We start from the raw sequence: 9,535 nt of genomic DNA, 5'->3' as shown, positions 1-9,535 counted from the left end.
GGTGCATCTGCCACGTGCCAGGCCCGGGGAGGCAGATGCCGGTGAACGGTCATGGTTTTGTGACAGTGGTGACGTGAATGAGCAGCGCTGTCCTGTCCCGACCCTGCCCTGTGTGCCTGGAGGTGGGGAGGGACGCGGCTGACCGTGCGGCAGCCCTGGGGCTGTGAGGTCGGTGCCTCCCTTCTGCCCGCTCCCCTCCCCCTGCAGTTTGGGGAGCACTTCCAGTTCGACTGCAAGGACTGCGTCTGCCTGGAGGGTGGAAGCGGCATCCGCTGCCAGCCCAGGGAGTGCAGCCAGAAGGCCCCCACCAGCTGCGAGGAGGACGGCACCGCCCTCGTCACAGAGGTCAACCCCGCCGACACCTGCTGCAGCATCACCTTCTGCAGTAAGGCCACCCCGGTCGGGGCCTGTCCGGCCCCATTGTCACTGGGCACGTCCCCGCACGCTGGGCTGTCCCTCCTCGGGAACTGGGAGCAGCTGGCTTTGGGGCCGCTGGTGCTGGAGGTGGCCGGCCAGGCAGGGAGGGGACCTGCAGAGGCCCCAGGAGCCCCCCGCCCCGCGCACGGGAAGTGGGGGCCGTGCCTGTGAGGAGCCGCCCTCACTGCCGTGTGCCCGCCCTGCAGAGTGCAACAGCAGCCTGTGCCAGGAGAAGCCCCCCTCATGCCCGCTGGGATTTGAAGTGAGGAGCAAGACCGTGCCCGGGCGGTGCTGCCCCGTGTACTCGTGCGGTGAGCAGGGCGGGCGGGCGGGCGGAACCGCTCCTTCCCGTGGGCCTCAGCTTCCGGGCTGCGCAGATGGCTGCGTGCTGGGCTGATGCACCCACCCTGGCCCCTGGCTCCGAGCGCCCACCTGTCCACTGGGTGCACATCGGGAGCCGCGGGGACGGGCCAAGGGGCCGTGGTGGACGGCCCGTAACGGCCTTTCTCCTCCCCTCCCCAGAGCCCAAGGGGGTGTGTGTGCACGAGAACGCTGAGTATCAGGTGAGCCCTGGCTGGGAGGGGGACACGGAGGCAGGGCTGCCGCGTGCGGGTCCTGGGCTGGCTCCTAGGCTGGCCGGGGGCCCCGCCTCACCGTCCGTCCCTGTGCCTGCAGCCGGGCTCTCCGGTGTACTCCTCCAAGTGCCAGAGCTGCGTCTGCACCGAGGCCGTGGACAACAGCACCTTCCTCAATGCCATCGCCTGCACCCACACGCCCTGCAACACCTCCTGTGGCCCTGTGAGTGGCCACCGGCCCCACCCCTTCCTCGCTGCCTCGGTCTACCCTCCTCCCAGAAAAGCTCCCAGGCCCCCGTCCACTTCCACGGGGCTTTGCTGTGACATTTTCTCTGCCGTGTGCAATGCCGGCCCTGCGCCTGCCCAGTCTGGGGCCTGCCGCGAGTGGGGGCTGGTCCTGCAGCCCCAAGGGCCCTGGGCTGGGGGCCGGGCCTGGGAGCTCAGCCTCGTGTGTCTGTCCCCAGGGCTTCGACCTCGTGGAGGACCCTGGGCAGTGCTGCAAGAAGTGCGAGCAGACGCACTGCATCATCGACCTGCCCCGCACCCAGCTCGTCCTGAAGGTGCGCACAGGGTTGCCCCGGCCCTGGCACAGCGGGGCCTGCCCAGTCCTGGCACAGCTGCGTGCACGTGTCCTGGGCTGCCGTGCCAACGGTCCCCACTGGGCTTAAACAACACAGATGGACCCTCCCAGTTCTGGGGCACAGGAGTCCAAGCGCCAGGTGTCTCAGGGCCACGCTCCCTCGGGGGCTCCTGGGGAGGGTCCCTCCTGCCTCTCGCAGCTCCTGGGGGCGGCAGGCATCCCCTGGCTTGTGGCCGCGTCACTCCAGTCTCTGCCTCCACGGTCAGGGGACTTCACCCCATGTCTGTGTCTCTCCTCTTCTGACTCCTGTAAGGATTTGGGGCCCACCCTGATCCAGGGTGGTCTCATCTTAAGACCCCTCATGTACTGATGTCTTCAAAGACCCTGCTTCCGAGTGAGGTCACACCTGTAGGTTCAGGAGTTAGGAGGCGGACAGACCTTTTGGGTCATCCGGCCCCGAGGCCGGGCCTGTCTGAACAGCGGCGCCTGCCAGGTGTCTGCAGTCCGTCCCTGGTCAGCATCCGGGGCGGGCCTGCCTGCCCCTCACCACGCCCCCTGCCCACAGCCCGGGGACATGCAGAGTGACCCCAGCAACAACTGCACGTTCTTCAGCTGTGTGAAGATCCACAACCAGCTCGTCTCGTCCGTCTCCAACATCACCTGCCCTTCCTTCGACCCCAGCACCTGTGTCCCGGTGCGTGGCTGTCTGGGGCGCCCGCCGTGTGCTCTGCTGGGAGTGGGGGGGGGTCCCCGAAGTCCCAGGGGGCTCAAGCCTGGCCCAAGCTGCCCCAGGAGGCTTTGCCCCGGGCCCTTCTGCAGGAACGCCGGCCCGTGTCCGAAGGTCCGGGCTCACTCTCCTTTCCCTCAGGGCTCCATCACCCTCATGCCCAACGGATGCTGCAGGACCTGTGAGTACAGCGCGGCAGGCGGGCACTCGTGGGCCGCCCGGCCAGGCCTGGGGTGGGCGTGGGGCGGGTGCCCGGTCTCCTCTGCGCCTCCCGCTCTAGTCTGGGTGCTGAGTTTGAGGACGTCACCCGAGTCCCTTCGTGGGGTGGAGCCCATGGCGCTCGCCCAGAGGAGGGCAGGAGGGCCGAGGGGGCGGGCCGGCCGTGCCTGGGGCGGGAGAACGCTGGCAGACGAGGAGAGCCGCGCCAGTGTGGACCCTCCACGGTGTGGCGGCCCCGCCCCCGAGCCTGCGCCTCCTTCCCCCAGGCACCCCTCGCAACGAGACCAGGCCCATCTGCTCCACCGTCCTGGTCACCAGGGAACTCTCACACGCCGGCTGCACCCAGCTGGTCGCCATGAATGACTGCTCCGGGTCCTGCGGAACATCCGTCATGTGAGTCCCGGGCTGTGCGTGTGCCCTGGGCGGGGCCGAGGCTGGCGCTGCCCCTGGGAGGTGGCCCCTCACTGTGGCCCCCCCACCCAGGTACTCTGCGGAGGCCCAGTCCCTGGACCACCGGTGCTCCTGCTGCAAGGAGGAGAGAACCAGCCAGCGCGAGGTGGTCCTGAGCTGCCCCGATGGCAGCTCGCTGAAGCACACCTACACCCACATCGAGAGCTGCCTGTGCCAGGACACCGTCTGCGGGCTCCTGTAGGCCCTGCACAGCAGCCTCAGCCGTGCCGGCGCTCCCTGCGGCGCCCGGGACGGAAGTGAGCTCGGCCGGGCGGCCCCTTCCCCACCGGCACTCCTCCCCTCCTCCCCTCCTGCACCGGGCTTCTCTCTGGATATTTATTTCTGAGTCTTTCTCAACCCTTGCTTCCCGCAATAAACCCGCAAGACACGCTGTGCTGGTGTGGTTTGCGTTTTTGCCACGGGGGTCCGGGTTGGCCGCTGTGCTTGGCCGAGGTCTGGCAGGTTCAGAGAGGAACCCTCAGCCCCCCGTGGGCTCTGCACACAGGACATGGGGGAACTGCTTGCGCCGTGCGGTGCACCTGCCTTTGGCAGACTCTGTGTCCAAAACGCGACGCCCTGTGGCTCCCGTCCCTCGGGCGCCTGGCCCCAGCCTGCGCAAAGTTCCCGCTGGGCCGTCAGGATGCCGTCGGACCCCCCCCCCAAAGGAAGCCCCGCAGTCCTCAGCCAGCTCCAGGGCTTTCGATGGTGGGTGAGGCCTCATCCCGCCAAGGGGCCCGGACGGAGAGAGCGTGCACACGCGCAGGGCTTGCGTGGGCACACACGTGTGTGTGAGCATGCGCTTGCACACGTGTTTGCACGTGCTGTGCTGTGTGAAACGCACCTCACCCAGGGTCTCCGCACTGCACAGTTGGGGACAAAGGGACAAAAAGTGTCTGTGAGCTGCTGGGCCTGAGCCAGCAACACCTGCAAGGTGACTCACAGGAGCCGGCGCTGCGCCCGCCTGTGCACGTGGGTGTGTCCGTGCCCACACGTGTCTGGAGAGCTGAGTCCTGGCCTTCGCAAGAGGCTCTGGGGGCCGCTGGGCCCGGAGCGGGAGCTCGTGCTGTCCAGGGAGGAGCGGGTGATGTGGGGGCCCCAGTCCCCGGGCGGGGCCCTGAGTGTCCTCTGAGGCCGAGGGGAGGGTGCCGAGGTCCGCCCGCGAGGCCCTGCCCCAGCATGATGCCGCCGCCGCGGCCGCCGCCTATACTCGACAAGACGACACTGTCCGGGAGGGCGGGCACCTGCCAGGCTCCGCAGCTGCCGAGGGGCCAGCCGGGGTTTGCGCCGGGTCCCCACTCCTGCTCTCCACGGGCCGCCTCCCAGGGAGCTGGGCCGAGAGCCCTGCCCGCCTCCGGCCGACCCCAGGGAGGCCGCAGTTGGGTGGCGGCGGCCATGGGCTCTGCAGGCCTGTCGGGATGCCCCAGCACATCAGCGCCACCCTGGGTTCTGGGGCCGGCCCGGGCCTGGGAGATCCCCCAGAAGCACCACCCCGTCCCCTCTGGTGACTCCCGGAGCCCACACTGTCCAGGCCTGTGGACCCCTGGGTGGTCCCTCCTAGAGCAGATGCCGGGGGAGGGGGGCACCTGCCTGTGGCACAGCCAGAGGGTCCCGGCTGCTTCAGCCGGCCCCTCACAGAGCGGCCAGTGTGCCGCAGAGCTGCTGCTGTCCTCCGGGCGCCAGTGGGCAGTGGGCAGTGGGCAGTGGCCATGCAGCGTGGCCGGCAGCGTTGCTGCACAGCTGTGCTCCCAGCCCAGCCCGTCACCCCTCTGCCTGGCGGTGCTGCTCTGGGTCCCACAGCCCAGCGCAGGCCAGACGACCTGCAGGGCGGGTGGGGGCTGCAGCCTGAGCCTGGGCAGGAGGACGTGGCCGGCTCGGGGCAGCCTCCCCTCTGCCTGCCACTGGCAGCTGTGAAGGGGCGGGCGGCGCCGCCGGGCCCTTGGCTGCTCTTCCCACAGCGCCCTTTGTGGAGCAGGGGCTGCCCAGGGAGCGCAACAGCGTGGGGACCCCTATGCCAGCCCAGAGGTCCCCTCCCCGCAGCAGCCTCCTCCCCTCCCTGCAGGAGGCCCCGCCCTCTCCACAGAAGGCTCCTCCCCATCTCGACAGTCCCACCCCTCCCTACAGCAGGCCCCGCCCCCCCAGGACAGCCTCACCCTACTGCCCACCCTGGATCTTGCACTTTGGTGCTCCTGGCCCAGAAGCAGAGAGCTGGTGCTCAGGGTGGGTGGGGGAGGGAAGTCGCCCCTTCAGAGGGAGGTGGTTCGGCGCAGGGGGAGGGTGGCAGGAGATGCAGGGCAACCGCCTCAGGGTCCAGGAGGAGGCCCGTCACCTTGCAGCCCCAGCTCCATCCCCAGTCTCTCTCCCTCGCCCAGCTCGTGCCCCGAGTGCGTCCTGCTGGGCTGGCCCCAGAGCAGAGGAGTTGGGGAGCAGGCGGGCCGGCTGGGCTCCACCACCCCTTGGAGCAGCTGCGAGGGTTAGGGCTGAGTTCTCACTCTCCGGAAAAGCCAGCTGTTCGCAGGGGGCCACGTTGTCTCTGAGAGCGGATGGCCCCCACGCACGCACGGCGCCGCCCACCTGCACTGCGTCACTGGCTGCTGCTCCAGTGGCCAAAGCCAGCCGGGTGCGGCTGCCTCAGTTTCCCAAGAACCCCCAGCAAGTGGCCACCAACCATGTCACTTTAACTGCAGAAACCTGTTCTCTCTGCTCTGGAGGCCAGAAGTCTGAGACCGCGGCGTCGGCGGGGCTGGGCTCCTTGAGGCCCTGGGGGGGCCCTTCCCGCCTCTTGCAGCTGCTGTGGCTCCAGGTGTTCCTTGGCTTGCGGCCACATCCCTCCAACCTCTGCTCCCCCTTCACGTGGCCTCCTCTGTGTGTCTTACGAGGACACCCGTCATGGGGTTTAGGGCCCATCTGCTGACCCGGCACGATCTCGGCTGAGGCCCTCAACAGCCCCATCTGCAGAGACCCTTTTTCCAAACGGGGCACGTTTGCAGGGAGTAGGACGTGGCCGTGTCCTTTCTGGGGCACGATTCAGCCCACGACAACACCAGCCCTGGGCAGCGAGGGCACGGAGGCTGGGCTGTGTCGACAGTTGAGGGCTTGACTGCGCCTCCTCGTGCAGACAGCTCCCACGGCAGAAACGGCGGGGGGCGTAGGAAGTGCAGACGAGTTTGACCGCCGCGAGACCCCAGGGCATGGCGGCCGGTCGGGTGCAAAAGCGCAGGGAAGGAGACCTCCTCGGGGCGCACGTCTCTCCACGCGGAGCTGGGCCGGGGGCGGGGGGTGGGGCAGCCCTCCCGCCCTCCCCTCCCCCTTCGCTGGGAGTGCGGAGCGGCTGACGGCGTTTGCCAAACGTGAAAAGAGACGCAGGACGTCTGCTCTTGACCTCACAGGGCGCCTGCTCTCTGCTCCTCCACGGGCCGCGGCCTGCCCAGGTCGAACGCTGCCTGCGACGGGGGGTTAGTCCGGCTGATTCTGGGGTTCGGGGCTAGGGAAGGTCACTTACCGACAGACCCACCCATGGGCTCCAGCCTAGAATCTGTCAGTGTTAAACGCGCAGGCTGGTCCGGCAGGCGCCAGCTCCCTTTGCTGGTTCGAACACTCAGGTCCCCTCTGCTGCCCCAAGAGCCCCTGATCATCAGCGCACGGCGTCAAGCCTGGGAATTCGAGGGTGGCTGAATGACAGAAACTCCAGCAATGTCCTGTATTTGTCAGGGTAGGCTCTGCTACGCTGCAGTAACAAAAGCCCAAACCTTGGCGGCTCATCGAGCGGGTTTTGGTCTCCCTCGTGCTTCCTGTTCGTTGGATACATCTCCACGTCGGCTGGCTCCGGGACCTCGGCTGAGGGAGCAGCTGTCGTCCCCAAGATCAGCATTTGTCACGGTTGGGGGTGAGAGCCCAAGGGTCTTGCCCGGCGCCCGAGTCCCCGAGGGTCCCGGAGCCCGAGGGTCTTGCCCGGCGCCCGAGTCCCCAAGGGTCCTGGCTCTGCTCAGCCACCAGGGCCTGGGCTGCAATACTGCCACTGAGCAGAAGGGGGAGGCAGCGACACTCGGTGTCCGCCAGGACAGATTTCAGGAGAAAAATGGCAGGATGTGCCCAGATGCAGAACAGACACCCGATAAAGTAAACAGTTGTCTTGATTTTTTTTTTAAAAAAAGCAAACGCAGACCAGAGGGAATATTCTCAGCAGGGTCTGCTGACAGCCGGCGGCACACGTCGGCTCCCTGGCGGCCGGGACTGTCCCAGTGGGTTCGGGGCGTGGAGGGTGCCCTGGTCGCTGCTGTCCAGCCACAGGGTTAGGGAGGCTCTGCCAAGGTGCCAAGAAAGGGAAAGGTCTGGAAGAGCTAAAATCGTCCCAACTTAACGACAACACGATCCAGGCGGGCGGAGGAGCCAAGAGAGGACGGGGCTCCCCGTCGAGCTGGAGGGGGGTCCAGAGACAGAGCTGCTGCCAGGGGAGTGGCGGGACAGCAGCAGCTCTGTTCACACCAGTGGAAACCGAGTCAAAAGTATAAGAGAAAAACATCTCGTCCGCAGCAGCCACAAGCACCGCGCGAATGCCGGGCATCGATCCAGTGCGCGGTGTCCAAGGCCACCGGGAGGGGCTGCCGAGGGCACGCGAGAAGGTGACGAGACGGAGCGACGCGTCACGTTCACAAAAGGATTCAGTTTTGAGAACTGAGGTCGATTTTCTGCCAGCAGCCCCAGAAATCGATGCGACGCCTTGCACATGCCCACGGGGTTTCCGGCGAGGACCAGGTCGGGGTCGCCCCACGACCCCACCCGACAGCAGCATGAGGTGGAGATGCAGGGCCGGGCGGCTCCTCGCCCAGGAGGACACACGGAGGACAAAGCGAACAACCGGCCCAGGGGCCCGGGAAGTGCGCACACGTCTACCACGCGACCCCGCGGCCCGGCCCCGGACCCGAGGCAGTTCCCGGCGCCGGCAGGTGGGGCTCTGACGCCCCGGGGAGAGCACGGGGTCGGGACGTTTGGTCGGAGCACTTGGGCATAACCGGCCATTAGTGGGTCAACAACACGCTGGAGACTTGCCGTCCTGCTCCTGGGGGTGCCCCCGAGCGGCACACGCGAGGGCGGGGGGTGTGGAGGCGGCCTGACCCCCCGACCCTGGGAGCGTTCGTCCGGCGGGGTGCAGCCCCACCTTAAACCAGACCCCGACGTCTCCGCGCGGGTGATCTGCAGAAACACCGCACTGAGCAACAAGGACAGACGGCGGACGGGTACGCGCTGCACGCGGGCTCCATCTCTGTTAATTTCTGTGAGCGCAAAAAGCCAACCCAGGGCTTAGATATTTACAAATGCAGTGAAATCAGAAATACTTTGAGTGAAGGTCACGGCTGCTCCTGGGGAGGGGGCGCTGTGATATCCGTAATGTTTCACTCCCTGATGGACAAATGTCCGAAGCCCAAACGGCAACGTGCTACCCCCAGCTGGAGGGTGAGTGGCGGGTGTCACTCACGACCGCAGGGCCGCTGTGAGACACGCGTGCAGAGCCGTGCACTGGGGCTCCCGGAACCACTCAGCCCTTGAGCCCGGGAACTAGGCTGCGGGGGCCCCGCCCCCAGCCACCTCCGCAAGGCCGGTGGCTCTGCTGGTGCCGTGTCCCTGGTGGACAGTCCCTCCCTGGCCTGAGCCGGCCGGGCCGAGCCCCGAGCCCAGTGGTCGGGGGCCAGGCCGGGTGGGGCCACAGCAAGGCTCGGCCCCCACGGGACCCTGCAGACCCTCGAGGGCACAGTGCCCCGTGTGGGACCCGCCGGCTCCCCCTGCCCAGCCGTTTGCTCCTAAAGGGAATTGACTGGGGGGTTTGTCACTGGTGGGCCAGGCTCATTCCTCTGCTTTTGTTCCTGTCGGGCAACTCGTGCACCCCCAAAATCCGTATGTCGAAATCCCAACCCCCAGTGCTTCAGAGCGGCTGCATTTGGAGACGGGTCTCTATGGAGGTGATCAAGTCCACAGGAGCCGTCAGGGTGGGCCCGAATCCACAGGACCGGTGTCCTGACACAGACGCGCACAGGGGACAGCTGTGTGAGGACACCGGGAGGAGACGCGTCTGCCTCGGGAGGAAGCAGCCCCGCGCGCCCTGACCTCGGGCTCCAGCCCCCACACTGGGAGACGCAGTGTCTGCTGAAGCTGTAGGACCCTTCCGTTGCCAGGGCGGCCGGAGCCGGCTGGTCCTCGTCCACCGGGCAACTGCACGGCAGGGAGGACGCAGGTGGACAGGACGCGGAGCTCGGAGCCACATGCCCATTGAGGGCCCGCTGCCCAGAAAAGCTGAGGGGCTCGGGGTAGGGGCCACGTGGCCTCCTCCTGGGAGGGAGACAGCTCGACCCGGTGCTGCCGTCCAGGGACAGCCTTGGGGTGGCTGAGCGTCACCTGCATTTAACAGACGGCAAGACTGACTGGGAGGGGTCAGCGCCCGGGAGGCCCCACGCTGCCCGACACACTGCCCCACCACGCCGCCCACCATGCGGCCCACCACGCGGTCCACCACGCCGCCCACCACGCCGCCCCCCATGCCGCCCACCACGCGGCCCACCATGCGGTCCACCACGC

At 67.6% G+C, this 9,535-nt stretch overlaps 1 protein-coding gene across 1 annotated transcript in view; it reads left to right on the top strand.

Annotated features, from left to right (window-relative positions):
- Window positions 1-3,170, top strand: part of MUC2 (mucin 2, oligomeric mucus/gel-forming) — a 40,021-nt gene extending 36,851 nt beyond the window's left edge. The window contains exons 45-53 of the mRNA XM_012651932.1: window positions 208-385; window positions 624-728; window positions 940-980; window positions 1,093-1,215; window positions 1,457-1,552; window positions 2,138-2,266; window positions 2,441-2,480; window positions 2,785-2,911; window positions 3,002-3,170. Of these exons, the coding sequence (XP_012507386.1) occupies window positions 208-385; window positions 624-728; window positions 940-980; window positions 1,093-1,215; window positions 1,457-1,552; window positions 2,138-2,266; window positions 2,441-2,480; window positions 2,785-2,911; window positions 3,002-3,170 (1,008 nt within the window). The remainder of the gene's footprint in view (window positions 1-207; window positions 386-623; window positions 729-939; window positions 981-1,092; window positions 1,216-1,456; window positions 1,553-2,137; window positions 2,267-2,440; window positions 2,481-2,784; window positions 2,912-3,001) is intronic.
- Window positions 3,171-9,535: the final 6,365 nt, after the last annotated feature.

The sequence above is a fragment of the Propithecus coquereli genome, unplaced genomic scaffold, assembly GCF_000956105.1.
Source record: "Propithecus coquereli isolate 6110/MARCELLA unplaced genomic scaffold, Pcoq_1.0 Scaffold377, whole genome shotgun sequence".
Taxonomy (NCBI): Eukaryota; Metazoa; Chordata; class Mammalia; order Primates; family Indriidae; genus Propithecus; species Propithecus coquereli.
This window is presented reverse-complemented; position numbering and strand designations above follow the sequence as displayed.